At 40.5% G+C, this 18,476-nt stretch overlaps 1 protein-coding gene across 1 annotated transcript in view; it reads left to right on the top strand.

Annotated features, from left to right (window-relative positions):
* Positions 1–18,476, top strand: part of DHX15 (DEAH-box helicase 15) — a 51,000-nt gene that overhangs the window by 20,207 nt on the left and 12,317 nt on the right. Inside the window, exons 3-10 of the mRNA XM_079989694.1 lie at positions 322–515; positions 3,575–3,734; positions 4,164–4,382; positions 10,478–10,645; positions 12,742–12,828; positions 13,469–13,618; positions 15,962–16,070; positions 17,380–17,571. Coding sequence (XP_079845820.1) covers positions 322–515; positions 3,575–3,734; positions 4,164–4,382; positions 10,478–10,645; positions 12,742–12,828; positions 13,469–13,618; positions 15,962–16,070; positions 17,380–17,571 — 1,279 coding nt within the window. The remainder of the gene's footprint in view (positions 1–321; positions 516–3,574; positions 3,735–4,163; positions 4,383–10,477; positions 10,646–12,741; positions 12,829–13,468; positions 13,619–15,961; positions 16,071–17,379; positions 17,572–18,476) is intronic.

Here is an 18,476-nt window from a genome sequence, read left to right as displayed (position 1 = left end):
TTAGGGGATGGGAAAATATTTTTTAAATTGGGTTAATGATAATAATTTTAAAATTTGGGGTAAGAATTTGTTGAATCTATTTGAAAGAATTGGAATACAAGAGGGGGTGGGGAGGGGAAGTCCTGGAAAGATGATATTGAAAAGAAGGCCTTAAATTTGGATGTTTTTCTTTTTTTTGTTATATTTGAAAATCTTTAATAAATATTATTAAAAATAATAATAATACAAGCTTCTTGAATAAGGGCCTATTTGTATTTATCATTTAACAACTCTGATACATTTTAGAAATATAAATAATATACCGAAGATTTTTCCTGATAGATTCCTCAGTGGTGCGTTGATTATATGCGGTCACTGCCGGGGCCAAAGAGAGGTGTTGCTTGTACGCAGCCCAGAAGAGTTGCCGCAATGAGTGTGGCCCAGCGTGTTGCTGATGAGATGGATGTCATGTTAGGACAAGAAGTTGGGTACTCTATTCGATTTGAAGACTGCAGTAGTGCAAAAACTATTCTGAAGTAAGTATTGAATGCCACCTTTTCCTAAAATCAACCATCTTGGGAGGAGAGGCTTTCGAAATTGTTTGCTCGCTAGCTTATATTCGAGGGAGACATCTCAGCTTGGGAAGAGCTGTGAGCATTCATATGTCTGTTCTATTCAGTGCATGTAGAAAGTAACAACTTCACTATGCTGTAGTAAAGTATATCACATTTATTTGACCATGGTGTCTCTCAGACCACCCAGTCTGTCTGTGGAAAGATAGAAATGTTTGTGGAAAGATAGAAATGTTTGGGAGACACATGCAATTCTTTTGTTACTTTCTCCCTGGTTTAGTGTGGAGGAACATGTAAATGCCAACATGTGTAATAGGTTATTTGTTTATTAGTTAAAAAATACATACTGCTTTATTTTGGGAAAAGCTCTAAGTGGTTTACAATAGAGATTTCCTCCTGAAATGCAATATGGACAAGTCCCTGAAGAGGAAACTGTGTAGTGTACCAAGTTAACTTTGCTTAATTTCTTCATCCAAACAATATTTTCAGAGGAGACTATTAATCAGGTAGTGTCACTAATAGCATCACTGCAAATGCATCTAAAAGTACAAATCTGCTTCTTCTGCAGCTTAAGAATCATTAGAGAGTATAGTTGCCTTTAAAAATGACATGAATGGGTGTGACTATATTTTGTAAGGGTTTGAGCAGGGCTGTTACGGATCTCTAGTGTACTGCATTGCTAATAGGACAATGTATGCCAAGCAGTGGAGTATATACAGGGCTGAATGCATAATTATTTTGAATTTGAAAAAAAAAAAAACCATTTCAACTCACCAAATGAGAGTTACTGTTGTTGAATATTCTAAACGCGTGTTACAAATATGAAACACTTAGTTGTCCTCACATATGTTTATGTTTTTAGGGGCACCTCACTGATTCAATTTATGCAGATTTGAGCCCCCACTGAGTATCTAAATGAGGGGTGAAAAACTGAATCCAATCAGTGGGCTGGTTGATAGCTGAACAATGTTGTCCGCCTGTCAGTCACCCGATTAACCCATTTTTGAACTCAAACTGTGTGGGCAAAGGCACTGCCTGCAAAGCACAGCTGATCATTGGGGTCTTGGAAAACTCTGTGTGTGGCTTTTGTAAGACCTGACAATCAGCTGGTTGTTGGCACTCGCAGAGTGCCTCTCAAGTGTCTGCAAACCCTTTTGTGATTGAGGCAGGTCTTACCTGCCTCACACATGACATCATACATGAGATCAGGTGAGGGCAGCTCTGCTGCATCAGACCAAAGGCCCAGCATCCTGTTGTTACTGCGGCCAACTAGAGTCCTATGAAGCTCTCAAGCAGAACGTGAGCGCAGCAGCGGCACTCTTCCCCACTTGTGCTCCACAGCATACTGCCTTTGTTCCTGGAGGTTCTCTGAACCTGTTTTCTGGTTCCATGGCTTTTAAAGAGGGAAAGCTGTGTTCAAAACCTGCATGTACTATGGGTGTCCTTGCGTGAATGCAAAGAGATGAGGGTTATTGTCAGGGACTCAGCGGGAGCGCAGGGAGGGGAGGAGATGGAGAGCGAGGGGGAGCAATCCGAGGGCAGCGTAGGAGAAGATGACAGCAGCCCGATAGATTCCATGAGCCTCTCCAGCGAATCAGAAGATTCACAGAAGGGGGCGCCGATGGCCAGGGCAAGGGGGGACCCAAGGGGGACACCCCAGAAGCAAGGGGCCAGCGGGGACTCCCAGAGCAGCAGTTGGAAGTCAGGACCAGCTTCCCCACCAGAGCGTAGTGGGGGGGAGGAGTCCCAGGTATCAGAGCCCACATATTCACCACCAGCGAGAGAAGATGAGTCAGGGTTGGCCACGCCTCCATCGGAGAGCGAGGGAACGGTCAAGAGGAAAGTTGCCTGCTGGGCGCGCGCGCCAAGTTTAAATGTACAGGCGAGCGGCACAGAAGGTAGCCCGGATAGGGAACCAGGTCCTAAAGCCCGCCGGAAGGAGGGGGAAGAATCAGGGGGGTCAGCGTCAGAGGAGTCCAGAAAGGATGAAACCCTAGCGGGCAGGAGGGCCCAGAGGAGAAAGGAACTTAGGAAGAGGTGGAGCAAAGCGAGAGTCTTAAACTGGTGTGGAAGGGGCGGAGACTCAGACGGGACTTCGCCGGTCTAGGCTTTAAGACGTAGAGCTGCGTGCTGCGGCTTTGAAATGGAAACTAAACCTCAATAAAGACTTTTGTACATAACGACAGCCTGGCGTTGGTCCTCTGTGAGCTGGGACCTAGAGGCAGCTCTGACAGTTATACAAAAAGAAAGAAAGAAAGAAAGAAAGAAAGAAAGAAAGAAAGAAAGAAAGAAAGAAATGAGGCTAGAATAGCAGTTCCCAAACACTGTGCTATGAGAGAACGGTGGGAGTGCAGTGAGGAAAAAACAAATTAGAGGTTTCTTTTGAGACCCATGTACCTATCCACAAAGGGAACTACTTGCTGCATCTCTATATGACTCATTGTTCTGGCCCAGAACAGAGACACTTGCTGCAGCACAAGCGGATAGGTTCCACTCAGCATAGATAAGTTTACATTCTCCAAAAGTAGACAAGTAGTGCCTGTCAGAAATACAAAGACCATTGACCTGGGTGTCAGCAGTATGTTTTTAATGGCTAGGCTAAAGAAAAATGCACACATTCTGTGCAAGGGATAAAAGAGGTCTACCCTGTAATTTTTAGTTGGTTGGTATATATACTGTACCATGAATATGGTCGTGATAGAGAGGGATCTGTGTGGTATTTCTTGCTTTCATCACTGTCAAACAGGAAAGCTGGCAATGACATTGCACTTCCCCTAAGCAGCTAGACATACCTTGCTGCCATTATTAACATTATTAACTCATGGCTATATCAACCAAGATTGCAAGGGAAACAGAGCAAGTGTGGTGCTAACACTGACAAAAAACATTGGACTGTGTACAGTTTAATCCTTCCAAGTTCAGGAAGAAGAAGATAGGAGAAAGTTAAGAGCATTTTCTGTATGAAGTAAGGGAAGAAGAAAAACATCCTGTATCTGGGATTAAAATATTGGTTTCCTGTTCAGGTACATGACTGATGGTATGTTACTACGTGAAGCTATGAATGACCCTTTGCTGGAACGTTATGGAGTAATAATTCTTGACGAAGCCCATGAAAGAACACTGGCTACCGATATTTTGATGGGAGTTCTAAAAGAGGTTGTAAGGCAAAGATCTGATTTAAAGGTCAGTAGTATATATCAAATGTAGAATGCTGGAAAACGCATTTGTAGAAGATGTTCCCACTACTGGATTGCTTTGCACATGTTAAATAAGGTTTGCATTTTGTATGTGTGCTTGAAATTTGTTCATAGTGGGAACTTTTATAATTCATGGAAAACCTTAGGTTATAAGTAATATTTTAGCAACTTTGTTCACCCCTTTCTTCCCCAATGTTTGCTTTATTAAACACACAGTACATTCCTTTGTGTATTTATCCAAAAGCATGTCTCAATGAATTCCCAAGTGAGTGTACATAGGATAGTAACTTAAGCAAATGCGAATGTGACGGTGTGATCATGTTGGTTTTGATATTCACGTTACATTTTAGTGTACCTAAGAATTGGTATGTGGGAGCCAGCTTCCAAATAACACCTTTCCCCTTTAATATTGCAGGTTATAGTTATGAGTGCAACTCTTGATGCTGGCAAGTTTCAGATTTATTTTGACAACTGTCCTCTCCTTACTATTCCTGGCCGTACGCATCCTGTGGAGATCTTTTATACCCCAGAACCGGAAAGGGATTACCTCGAGGCAGCTATTCGTACAGTAATCCAGATTCATATGTGTGAAGAGGAGGAAGGAGATCTTCTACTTTTTCTTACTGGACAAGAGGTATTTCTGAGATTTTTTTCTCATAAAGGTTGCACATGAGGTTTTTGCTCTATATTAAAAAAGTATTTTCTCTTAGGAGTTACTAACTACTTATTTTTCAGCAGTTTCATAAGAAAAGCTCTGTGTGGATTACAGTTGAAATACACTAAATGGACAAACAGTAGTTAAAATGTAGACTGAGAAAAATTGTACTTGCATCTCAAGGAGAATGTCCTTCCTCTTTATTAATTTTTGCATAACCTCATAGCTGGCACCTGCTCAGGACTTTATAATCAAGAGGGTTTTTAAAAATTATTTAAAAGGTTTCATTTCAAAACATTGCATTTACTGGAATCAAAGTCATAAGAGGCTATCTATGAATATACTTCACAAATGTAACACCTCAGATTTCATTGTTACATTCAGAAGGTTCCCCCTTGCAGAATGGCTGTTGCACTAGTGGAATGAAATTTGTGCATGCTTCCCCAAATAAGTTTATAACCAATCTGAACAAAAGATTGCTTTTAAAAGGCAAGATTGGAAAACAGATTTCTATTTCTGTAAAAGTTTCTAATTTGCTGATTGCCCTCTTTAAACCGTTCTAGGTGTGTAGTGTTATTATTTAAGGTGATGTGCAATCCACTTTTCAAAGGTTCTAAATGTGTAAACTGCGTGTAGCATATCTGTTCAATTCTGTCTTCTTGCAGTAAACTCACAGTGTTTTCCACTTCTAAACTACCTCATCTAGGTCCTGTAAGCAAATCCCTTATTGATGTGAGGTTTCAGTTGTTATATCCTCTTTGTACTCTAAAAACAGATACAGAGAACATATAGACAAATCAAAAGATGTTGTGCTCTGAATATGGTGACTCCCCCAAAGTCCTGATCGGACTGCGAAATCAGCAGCACAGCTGTGAAATAAAGCTATTGCATGTACTTAATTTGGAGGAAGTCAAAGACAATTTGTAAACAGTTCAAAATGGTTTTCTTCACTGTTCTGCAAGAGAGATTCCCACATATTTTCTCTTCCACAACATCCTCGCAGTCCAGTATTTGGCCCAGATCATCCCACTAGGTTGCAGATGGGATCAGGAGGAATCCTGTATCATAAAATGACCATAATGAAATACCTTTTGCTTTCTGTTCCAATGAGTTCCAACTTAATACTTGAGGAATCCAAGTTGCTACTTTCTCTGCAACAAGATAGTAGGATGCAATTGAAGTGGGAAAACCTGAACGTTTTCTGCTTGACAAAATAGCTGTAATCCCTATCCACAGTCTTGGAATATTGAGGGGGGAGGTGGAGTGCTTTACGGTGGCAGTTTCTGTGGTTCACTGTGTGATTGTAGATAGTAGTGAATGTGCTGAGGTATCCCTCCCCTACAGCTTTCATTAACTTAAGTCTCTTGCTGCATGCTGGCACATCTGAGTTGGGAGCAGTCACAGTGTCCTTAGTCATTTGATTCAGCAGTATGGTTTCCTCCAGTTAAAGAAGCTGTGCTCCTGACTGGCTGGACACATGAAACAGCAATTCAATTGCTCTCTCCATGTGAGGTGAGCTGTATGCTTCTTTGTATATTCTTTCCATGCGAAAGAAGCTAAAGGGATAAAGAGCCTGGTGTGTGGAACTCCCATTTCTCTAACGTTCCAGGGATGTGACTGCAGAACCCGTTGCAAAAGCGAACCCTGGCTCTGGTGCACGGGGACAAGGTGTAAAAGAAGATGTTGTTTTGGGGACTTGAATTCAGCACAGTATTAGTATTTCCCTCCCTGACACGCCACCTTTTGCAGTTGTAGTTGCTGAAGAAGTTCTTGATCGGTTGTAGCCATTTCTTTTTGATTAGAGGGCTGTGCTCACTTTCATATAAAATGTCAGAAGGAATGAACAGATCCCTAGATCTTGTAGTCTGTTGCAGCTATTTCTGACTTAGCTGTGCTAGAGATACGCAGTATAAAAAGCCGCACTAGCCTTTAATGTCCTGCAGATACTGGAAGATCTGGAGCAGGTTTGGCTAGGGCCCTGATTTGGAGCAATATCTGTAAACCACATTTCTTCCTCCTGGATCAAATGGAACGGATTCACCTTAGCTGTGTGACAGTAAAAATAAATTTCAGTATAACAGGTTGTGCTTTGCCAGTAATACTTCACGACACAACCTGGAGGTGCAAGAAAATAGCTTTATTTTGTGTATTCTGCTGATTTTTGAATTAATGGACAGGATTGCTCTAATGTGCTGCTGATAAAAACATATGCCCATGAGACATGTTGGCTTTGCTGCTTCAAACTTTAGGTGTGCAGTTGTCTCATTTGTCAGACACTGTAAGCATGTATGTCAGAAGAGACTTTCAGAAAGACAGTTTGAAATTTGTAACATTTTTCTAAATTGTATGTGACTAGCAGCAAGACAAGAAACATCCTGCACAAACAACTACAGTAAAGACAAAGTAGGACCTGAGGAATAAATCTTTTTTGTAAAAACATATGTAGAAAGTGAATTGACCGTTCAGCTTATGCACTGCTCTTTGATGTAAACCGCAAGAGAGATGGATATACTGCGAAGATTTCTTCCGTCGCTTTAAATTGCCTAGCAAATGACTTGCTTTCCATACTGCACCCTTGTGTACTCATTACAACTAGACACATAAGCAAGCCATTTCAGTTGCATCTTCTCATTTTTAACTTTCCAAGCAAGCACCTGTACTAACACAGTAGCCCTAAGTACGTTTAGGACTAACACTAATGTGTTCTGACAGTTAACTAATGTATTCTGCTGCAGCTGAAGACAAAAGGCATTTATTTGATGGCAGATTGAAGTATCTATAGAAACCTTAACTATATTTCCATCCTTGGTGGAGTTGAAACCCAAGGAATTGCATATACACTACATAATAATTAATTCTCCATTGATTTTATGATCGATTTAGAGGTTAGGAGAGGCTAATTACTGTTATAAAAAGTAACCTTTAGTCCAGATGGTCTTAATCTTTTTATTATATTCTGAACCATTTTCCTATATAGATATTCTTTTATGTTATGGCTGTCATGTGGGAAGACAGCAGGAAAAAACCTGAATTAAAAGTTGGCTGCTTCTGCACTGTGGTATAGCTGGTATTATGTACTTCAGCCAAAAGACAGAGCTCACAGTATGAAGAGAGGGAAGGCATTGTTAGAGATCGTGTAGCAGTCAAATTACTACTAGTCCATTGATTCTTAAACTGCAACAGCCGCATGGTAGGTTGCTTGAAAGACCTTTGTGGCGGCCATTACACGAGACAGTTGCTCACAGTGTCAGTTGCTCTGATGGTGCCTTTTCAAAGGCTTTACAAAAAGAACTGCTTTTCAGCATGTTCTTTCAGGTGGTTGGTAAGACAAGAGCATTAGACTGTTTGTGGTCACTTGGGCTGCAGTTTAGGAAACACTGCTCTAGTTGTATTCTGTTACCTGTTAGGAGGCTTCTGCGGCAACACTTTCCACCTGGCTATACATATATTCAAATGTATGCACAGCGTGTCAGCTATGAAAGGCTATTATGTATATATTTGCAGCTTGTGCCTTTTACATCTTTGGAATCGGGAGCACTGTCACTGTTTCCATGCCTATACTCAGGTGTATACCCAAGTACAGAACGTTGCATTAGAAGCTATTCTTGATTAGCCAAATCCCTTGGGCAAAATGAATCTGGACAAAAATTTTAACAATATTTCGAAGGACTTCCAAAGATCTCCTTGTGAGAGACGCCTTAGCTTTTTTTTAAAAAAAGCCTCATATCCTACTGTGGTTTGTTGTTATTGCTTTGGGTTCTTATCATTTCCTGTCTTCCCATCCAATATAGTTGATAATATCGACTTCCAATGTCGGAAGCTTTGAGCTACTATAGACTGGTGCCGCATACGTAAATGGGCATTTTATTTAAATGTCAGATACAAACCAGCATGTTCACATGCTGATGTGTAATAATGTGAATTACTTCAAGGCTGGGACTTGCTCAGCCTTGTTCTCCATAGTTGAGGTGTCCTGGAATTGGAAACTTTTTGGTTGCTGGTCAACAGAGTAGAAGTACAGACGCTCCTCAAAGTGTCACACAGGAAGAAAAGGCTGCTGAGCAGAATACTTTCCTTCCATTCTCCTTGGGGAGCCAACACTTCAGCTCATTGGCGTGCCCGGAAGAAACAAATATCTTAAGAGTCTGTCACTGTTGCTTAGCAACCTTTCTTGGAAGTGCAGAGACTCCTATGTCGTAGCTTTGGTGGCCCTGTTTTCCACTCTGTGCTGTGGAAGAAAGATGCTTGTTCATAGTAGCACTTGCTGTTCCAATAGTGCCTTTGCTCTTTTCTGTAGCAGGACCCAACCCTGTCAGTAATTGAGGGGGCTTGCTGTGACCTCTTATTTTTGTTTCCGAGCAGATTCTATGGCTATCCAAAAAAGCAAACTGTAGAATCCTGCTCTGATTCTAGCACATATTTGGAGAACTGAACTTACTATAAGATCATCTGGTCATTAACCGTGAAACTACCTCCCTGCCCATTTTGAATTCATATTTTGTGGTCTTTTAATCTGACAGCTATAGGTTTTACAAACCTACTATGGTGATTTCCACATTCTAAAATGGAAAGTTCAAATTCTTCTGTTTTAATATTTTAAGTATTGAACATGTCTGTTGAGTGAGCGCTTTTATATAGAGTCTTGGGTTCCACGAAATAATCTTAACCACATTGTCTGATGCATTTGAACTAATGTGGTCAAAGTATGCAGTCACTGTAATTAAAACACATAATATACCCATTGTGAAGCAGGGGATATTAGAATGCATGGCTTATTGTTTCTGTTCTGTAGCAAATTACTACGAGGCTAACAAACTTTGCATATTACTGGATATATATCATAAGTTAATTGGGTTTTGGCTTCACCTGTTTTGAAACTATTTTTGTGACATAACTAGAAAGTTGTCTGAACTTTTTAAACATAAATCATAGCTTTACACAGTAAGTATATTTTTTGTTTCTAGTTTAGTAGACCAGTAGGGGGCATCCTAACCCAGAGTGATAGAGGTATTTCTTTTTACATCGAAATCATTTTTGCAAGAAAGCACTAAGAAACTAAAAAAAGGTTTCTGATTTCAAAAAGGTATTCATGCCATTCCAGTCCCCCTCTTAATATTTTAGACTTTTTTTGGTAGCAAGTTCTATTGACGTATAAAGTGATGAGGAGGTGGTGTGATTCTAGATTGTTGAATAGAACACGAAACAAAAGACAACTACATCTTCATTGAAGTCTTGACTGGAAAATAAGTGGTAGAACCATAATTTCTGTAGCAGTTCTGTATAAAGTGCATGGTTCATACTTCACTATATCTTGACTTTTATTCTTGTTTAAGAGAAACTACTGCTACTCATTCATCTTTTTCGTCCGTTTTAGTATTAAATAATGTGGTAATAATGTGACAATTCATGTTTTTCTGTATTTCCCACCATAGGATAGGTTAATGGGTGAGACTTCCTCAGAACTTTAGTAATATCTTAGCTTGTTGATAAATACCTTGAAGTTCAATAACACTGTAGCCGTCTCCATGGGAAGATACAAAACAATTTATAGTAAGAGTTCTGAGGTCTTTCATAAACCATGTTAACTTGGACTGAGAGGAGGCTGCTTCTTGAACATCTATGTTTATACTGTAAAGGTGTTTGTTCTCATTAGATACAATGAAGCAAATCTTCCATATAATTGCATTAGTGATACGTGACATTAAAGCTTAATTGGCTTATTTAAAATATCTTGCACATCAATTTCTTTTAGATTCTGAAAATTGAAAAGGTCATGAGTGCAGTTTAATATTCCTGGGTGAGAGATTTCAATTTTAGTACAATTTGTAGAGAATTAATTAGGAAATACGACTAAAAGAAAAAGGGTGTTGAATGCAAATAAGGCTGTTATGCTCATTGGAATAAAGACTATGAGGCATCTTGGACTGCTGTGGAAGTCCCATTGAAAATTCAACAAATGTCCAAATTAGTTTAAAAATAACTTGTTTTGTAGCAAGTCTTCTTTTTTTTTAAAGCTTTCATAGCCATTAAGCTGGAAAAAAGTTTAAAGTTTTCATGGACTCTTGTTTGTGTAGGAAATAGATGAAGCCTGTAAGAGGATAAAGCGTGAAATTGATGATCTGGGCCCTGAAGTTGGTGACATTAAAATCATTCCATTATATTCTACACTTCCGCCGCAGCAGCAACAGAGGATTTTTGAGCCTCCCCCTCCCAAAAAAACAAATGGTGCAATAGGACGAAAGGTAAAGTTATGAACACTATTCTCCTATACCCGTTTAGGTGAGAGTTAGTCACATTGAAATCAGTGGAACTTATTTCTGAGTAGACATGTATAGAATTACACTGTAAACATTTTATAGCTTGGCATATATTGCCGAAATCTGGTTACTGTGCATCGCAAAAGAACTTAGCTTTGAGCTTCACATGCTAAAACATCTAATATTTGGGAAATGTGCTCCAGTTTCCTTTCTCATCTCTCACCCTTTGTGTCTTTCCAGCTGATTTTAGGGTGCTGTGGTATTTAAGTTCATCACTTGTGAATTCCACAGTGTTCTTTTCTTCCACGTGGAAATCGGAGCGATTAGCTTTGTCCTGTAAACAGGAGTGAATCATGTTGTTTAATTTTTAAAATAAAGAAATCAATGAACTTAATTTGTAACCATTGATGCATTAACTTTAAATGCATGATTTAAAAGATTTCAGTGAAGCAGAATTTTAGAAATAGTTTCAATAGAGGGATGGGAAAAGGAGAAGTTTAGGGAGTTGCCATTGATATGGAAATATGCAGTTTGAGAATTGGATCGTTGTGTTATTTCTCAAACTGATGGTTCAAGGCACCCTGCGGGGCCAAAGCAGCCTTGGGTGTGATTTGGCAGACTTATAGTTGTGAGTGTTATAATGAGGTTTTAAGTTCAAAGTACAGTGGTGCCTCGCAAGACGAAATTAATCCGTTCCGTGAGGCTCTTCGTATAGCGGTTTTTTCGTCTTGCGAAGCAAGCCCATTGACAGCTTAGCGGATTAGCGCTATTAGCGGTTTAGCGGCTTTTAGCAGATCAGCTGATAAGCGGCTTATCAGCGGATCAGCTGATAAGCGGCTTAGGAAAGGGGGGGGAGGGGAAAAACCCCGCAGGAACTCGCAAGACATTTTCGTCTTGCGAAGCAAGCCCATAGGGAAATTCGTTTTGCGAAGCGCCTCCAAAACGGAAAACCCTTTCGTCTAGCAGGTTTTCCGTCTTGCGAGGCGTTCGTCTTGCGGGGCACCACTGTAGCCAGAAGCCAGAAACCCAACATTTTTTAAAAAATGAGTAATCACATGGTATGGTGATCTAGAACTGGTTTCTTCAACCTTTTCCATTCTGGGACCTGCTTTTAACCCAAACATGCGTTGGGGGACCCAATTCTTAATTGTTGACCATATATTTGCATGGTGGTAGTGCTCCTGTTGTGACCCACCTTGGATCAGGGCGTGACCCACAAGTGGGTCCAGCTGCACCATTTGAAGACCTGTTATCTAGAATAAAGAGATGAGATGTTCTTATCTCTGAGCTGCATTCTTTCAAGGCTCTGCTTTGTCCTCCCAGCTTCAGCTGTTAGAAAGGGTGTGGGGCTTGGGATAACAACTGACAGAGTGGTCACAACTATAATTCCGCTCATGTTAGCATGCCCTAAATTGTTGTTCAGCAGTGGGCTGAAAGAAAGGTCTCCCTGGAAATAAGGTATTCTTGCTTGTGTTTGGAGACCTCACCCACACTGAATGATGCAGCTGGGGTTACATAATGTGGCAGTGCTTATATTGCAGGTGGCAACCAGAATAACAGTGAAAGCTATTCTCGTTTGCAAGCAGAAACCCCTTTAGCATGACCTATTTGCATTGGCTTTCCCATTCAGGCTCCCAGCCCATTCTGGGGAAGCCACACACACACACACACACACACACACACACACACACTATAACTGATGTAATATGTGACATCAGTGATGTAGCAGTGGCAGAGGAAGGGAGAGGGAGGAAAGGAGGATGATTTAGGCAAGAGCGGAAGAGGGGAGGGTGAAGCTGAGAATCACCTCTCCCCACCCTAGAGCTCTACTAAGGTACACACTCCCAGCTCCTTTTTGCAGGGCTTGTTTAAACCTCTGAGGCTTGAAGGAGGTTACAATGAACAGTGTGGGTGGAAAGTCCTTTGCAGAGCTGATTACAATGGGCTTTCAAGTAGCCCATGCTGGCTTTGAAATCCTGACAAAAAGGCTTCAAAGTGCGGCAGCACCTGACATCACTATACAACATTTTTGCCCTATTTGTATCATTCACAGAAGAGATTTCTGTTCTATCGTTCAACAGGTAGTTGTGTCAACTAATATTGCTGAGACATCATTGACAATAGATGGCGTTGTGTTTGTCATTGATCCTGGATTTGCCAAGCAAAAGGTAAACACAGATTCTTTCATACGTGCTAGATTATTTCCCCGGAAGTTAAGATGGAATTACTTAGAATTGACCTGTCTTTGGTCGTCTTTTCTACTTTTTATGGTTAACGGGGTTAATTGTGTGGATCCATAAGTGGAAGAAAAAGTAGGTGGTTGTGCTGTGCGACAAGTAGGCCAGTGCTATAAGAGTTCATGTTGTAGCAGTCCTCAGTTTCTGGAAGAATATTTCTGATAGCACATGGTGCTGATAACGCCAGGATTGCAGGTTTGAGTCCTGTATGATAGTTTCATATTCCTGTGTTGCAGACGGTTGGACTAGATGATTCGCAGGGTCCCATCCAGCTCTAAGATTCTCTGAGTCAATGAGGACTGAGTTACACTTAGTTACAAAACTCCAGTGCAGCATGTGAAAGGCCATTTCTCTTGCTTTAAAACCAGTTGTGACACCAACCTGCTTAGTAGATTCTACTTCAAAAGTGAACAAAATAGTAGTAGATATAGGTAGTAGATATGGCTTAGTTTTGTTCCTTGTTTAACAAGCCACCTATTGGAATGGATTTCTTCTTACACATTTCACATTTGAATTTTGAAGTGTGCAGTGCTCATACTAGTTTTCTGTACTTAACTCTTCCATCAAATAGGTATACAATCCTCGTATAAGAGTCGAGTCTCTCTTGGTGACTGCAATAAGTAAAGCTTCTGCTCAGCAAAGAGCTGGTCGTGCTGGTCGTACTAGGCCAGGCAAGTGCTTCCGACTGTATACGGAGAAGGCTTACAAAACCGAGATGCAGGTGCGTAAATTCCTTTTTTAAAGATCTACCATATTTTTCGCTCCATAAGACGCATGTAGTTTTTAGTTGACCTTTAAAGCCCTAAACGGCCTCGGCCCAGTATACCTGAAGGAGCGTCTTCACCTCCATCGTTCTGCCCGGACGCTGAGGTCCAGCTCCGAGGGCCTTCTGGCGGTTCCCTCATTGCGAGAAGCAAAGCTACAGGGAACCAGGCAGAGGGCCTCCTCGGTCGTGGCGCCTGCCCTGTGGAACGCCCTCCCATCAGATGTCAAAGCAATAAATAACTACCTGACATTCAGAAGACATCTTAAGGCAGCCCTGTTCAGGGAAGTTTTTAATCTGTGATATTTTAGTGTATTTTTGGTTTTTATGGAAGCCGCCCAGAGTGGCTGGGGAGACCCAGCCAGATGGGCGGGGTACAAATAATAAATTATTATTATTATTATTATTATTATTATTATTATTAGAGGAAAACAAGAAAAAAAAAACATTCTGAACGAAACAGTGGATGTATGATTTTTGTGGTTCATGCTGTGGCCACAGACATGTGATTTGACGGTGAGTTTGGGGTAGCCCAATGCAAAAATCCTGGAAATCCATGTGGATCCGTTTTTGCGCCATTGCAGCCCCACGCAACAGTGGGTGGGTGATTTTTTTGGTGCAGGCTGTAGCCATGGACATGCTATGTGATCTGATGGTGAATTTGGGGTGACCCAATGTAAAAATCCATGGGCTTTTACCTCCCCCCTCCCAGGCAGCCTCCTTTATCTCTAGCGGCCCTTATCTCTCTCCCTGATCAGCAAACTATCAGTGGCTTTGTTTCAACACCCACTTCCCTTTTTCAAAAAAAAGAGAGCACGATCTGCTTTTCGCCCCTGGGCAATTCGGCTCCAGGGCCCACACATTCACTCCATAAGACGCACAAACATTTCCCCTTACTTTTTAGGAGGAAAAAGTGTGTCTTATGGAGTGCAAAATACGGTATTTTAGAAGCCAGTTATTACACTAGAGTTTAATACAGGATGTATAATTTTTTTTTTAAAAAAAAAAATCATCATCAAAACACATAATAATAGTCTCCCTTTGGAGCTGCGAACTATGTATCATGCTGGAAGACTTGACTGTCAGCCTTGTTAGATTATTTTGGTTGTGGAAGGTTGTTGAGTGTGATATTACTCTTCTGATACTACTTCTGCTTCACGGATTGAAGATATTCAACATTTTCATGTGCCTTGATCTCAAGTACAGTGCAATTCTGAGTGTGTCTCAGGTGGGGTGCAAGGAAGCAAGTCATCTGCTACTGCCAAAGTCCTGCTAGTTTGTGCCAGTTGAGGCAGGAGGTTCAGGAAAGGACCCCGACTTGCCTCCCGCCTCCTCCCATAGGGATACTTTTTGTGTGGGCAATTCTCTCCCTTGGTTTTCAGTATGATAAAGCTCCAGGCTGGTATGAATGAGGGGCTTGATCCTAGAGCCTCCGCGATGAACCGGTCCCTGTCCTTCCCCTAGAATACCCAATTCTGGTTTGAGGTATTTTGAGTTAAATTGCTGGCTGCTGCTAATGGGAACATCACTGGCGGTAGATTTATGCCTATGGAACTTTACCATTGAATACTTAACAATTGCATACACACATACACAGATCTTCGCATAAACAATTGTGGCCATTGTTGTCAAGGAAAGTAGAAGTGCCTCTTTATGGATTTTGTAAATAGGAATATTAATAAAGTATAAAAGGGTCTTTATTCCTGATTGCCGTGTAGTAGACCAGTATTTCTTAGCAAAAGAACAAGCCAGCATAAATTGAAATAAAGTTCCCATTTCTTTTCTTTACATTTCTAGTAAGGAATAACTTAAGTACACATAATTTTGTATAATTTTTGAGATGTGCTATGTAGTTTTGTCATCATTTTACTTCCAGATACTTTTCTAAACATTAATTTTTTAAAAATGACCTAGGTCTTGTATCCATTTCATTGTAAAGTTTAACTTGCTCTGTTTTATGTTGCCCTTCATTTGAGAATTACAGGGTAGTTTAAAATTTAAAAACACAAAAATGCATAATTTAGTAACAAACAACAACAATGATCTCTCCCCCCCCCAGTCTAAGTCCTGTTGAATAAATGAACATAAGTATTTTAATAGACAGAGAACTATAGTTTAATTGTGTCTTGGGCCATTGGGACAGGTATAACAGTACCACATTTACAACCCCAGGTATGGCCCACTGGGGCTGTAGTCTTCTGTTCCAGCTGTGGATGCAGTCTTCATGCTTTTGGATAATGGGAAAAATTACAGATACGATACTAAAGTGAAACCAAAATTAATAAAATATTTGTTTTCCAGGACAACACCTATCCTGAAATTCTAAGGTCCAACTTGGGTTCTGTGGTATTACAGCTGAAGAAACTAGGCATAGATGATTTGGTTCATTTTGATTTTATGGACCCACCAGGTATGTTTTTTGTAAAAACTTCAACATGCAGTAATATAATAAGCAATATCTAGATCATTGTTTTGTCAGGAACTTTGCCGTTGCCTGAAATAAATTTGTTCCCTGAAGAGAATATACCACATTATCAGCCTAAACAGAAAGATGAGAAAGGAGTTCAGTAGTCACTAATCAGTATTCTTATGTCATGCTTAAAAAATGAAAGCCGTGATGCCTTTGCTAGCTTCCTGCTGAACTTGTGAATGTGTGGCACATAAAATGCAAGACAGGTGTTATGATGATGAACAGCAGACTATCTAGCACAGGGGTCAGCAGACTTTTTAAGCAGGGGGCCGGTCCCCTGTCCCTCAGATCATGTGGTGGGAGCCGGACTATATTTTGGAAAGAAGAAGAAAAAAGAATGAATTCCTATGCCCCACAAATAACCCAGAGATGCATTTTAAATAAAAGGACACATTCTACTCATGTAAAAACACGCTGATTCCTGGACCGTCCGCGAGCCGGATTTAGAAGGTGATTGGGCTGGATTCGGCCCCCGGGCCTTAGTTTGCCGACCCATGATCTAGCATGAGGCAACGGTCACCATAATTTTTTGGGCCACAACTTGTTTTGGAATGTAGTGTTGATCCTGTGTTACAAGGTATTGTAACAATTTGGCTTTTAAAGTGTTTAGGGAAGGGCCACATCTCAGTAGTAGAAGATCTACTTTCCTGCATAAGGCATTAGGTTCAATCCCTGGGTATCTCCAGGTATGGTTGGAAAGGTCTCCAATCTGATATCGTGGAGAGCCACTCCACTGCCAGTCATTGCATACTTTCTTGAGCTAGATGGATTAATGGTCTAACTCAGTAAAAGGCAACTTCCTGTGTTCCTGTTGAGTAGTTTTATGTTCTGATGTATCCCTCCCCATGTGAGTAATGACTGAAGAAGGCTTGCAAAAAAAATTATCAAAAGATAAGAACTTGCCATAGCTTTTGGCAAGTATTTTATGCCAAATACAGTTTCATCAATATCCCTACTTACAGATGTATGAAATGGCTAGAAGAGAGTCTGCAGAACAGCATACCTGTAGTCTGTCCCAAAATGGCTAATCTGAAAACAGATGTGATTCTTGTTGAACACAACCCTAAAGCAAATTTGAGTTTTATTTGATTCCTTGGTGGCTAGATCTCGGTAACTTAATTTTCTGGTAGATTGTATTCTGGATTTTGTCAGCTACAGAATGGAAAATGAGATTGCTTATAAAAGTGTACTTACATTTTTGCTTCCTAAAGGCAGATTAATTTATAAGAGTATGTTGGTTTTTTTGCAGCTCCAGAGACCTTGATGAGAGCACTTGAGCTTTTGAATTACCTAGCTGCTTTAAATGACGATGGAGACTTGACTGAACTGGGATCCATGATGGCAGAATTTCCTCTCGATCCACAGCTGGCTAAAATGGTTATAGCAAGTTGCGACTACAACTGTTCTAATGAGATTCTATCTATTACTGCCATGCTGTCAGGTAATAGCAGGGACAGAGATGCCAATCAAAACACAGATCTCCAGTTAGGGGAAGCTTGTATTATTGTTCCTGCAACAGGACTTATAACTTCTAAAAAGTTTGAACTGTGCCTTTCCAAGTTATTGTATAGCGTGATACATAATGGAGTAAAGTTTATAAATGAAATCAACACTGAAGCTAAAGAAGTCATTGTGTGTGAAATGGTCTAACTTCTCTCACGGCAGCAAAAAAATATACCTACTAAGGATTCCAGATCATAGGAGTTCATTTCTGTCTCTTAAATTTTTAACTTATGCCCATTTTTTTTGTTACCAAGTGATTGATAGTCATAATAATCCACTTTATTTTCAGCCCTTTAACTTGTGGTCGCCACTTACATAGCTAGTATGTACCAATTTTTCTGTAGAAGAATCCTAGCATAAACGTCTCAGGTTTTCATTGATAAAAGGGAATGCCAGGTGGAGAAAACATTTTCTTAGCATTAACGCGTCACAGTTTTTTAAAGGGTGGCCGATGCAGAAATTGTAGTGTGGACTTGTCTGAACAGCAGTCTTTTGTTACCGTGGACAAGTTTTCATTAGGGCTGGAATCCAAAGAGCTGCCTGGATGGATCTGAGGACTTGGGCCTGCTTAGTGGGATTTTTAAAACTTTGAGAAGCATCCCCAGCCATATCGCATGCTGCTTTTGAAAGTTGACTTCAGTTTCAAAAGTGGTTTGCTGTTTGAGAAGCTCAAGCCCGGAGCCCTGTTTGACATGTGGAACTAGTATTTTCTTTGGGTACCAGCCTAAACCTTTAAAAATAACCTGCTCAGAATCTGTGCAGGTAAGGCAAGAAATACATATTTTGTATGTGCTGAAACCTTTCCCATAGTAACTTCTCATCGTATTGTACATTCAACAAGAT

Source organism: Podarcis cretensis (genome assembly GCF_951804945.1).
Source record: "Podarcis cretensis genome assembly, chromosome: 9".
Taxonomy (NCBI): domain Eukaryota; kingdom Metazoa; phylum Chordata; class Lepidosauria; order Squamata; family Lacertidae; genus Podarcis; species Podarcis cretensis.
Note: the sequence above shows the minus strand (reverse complement) of the source record. Positions and strands in the feature narration are given on the sequence as shown.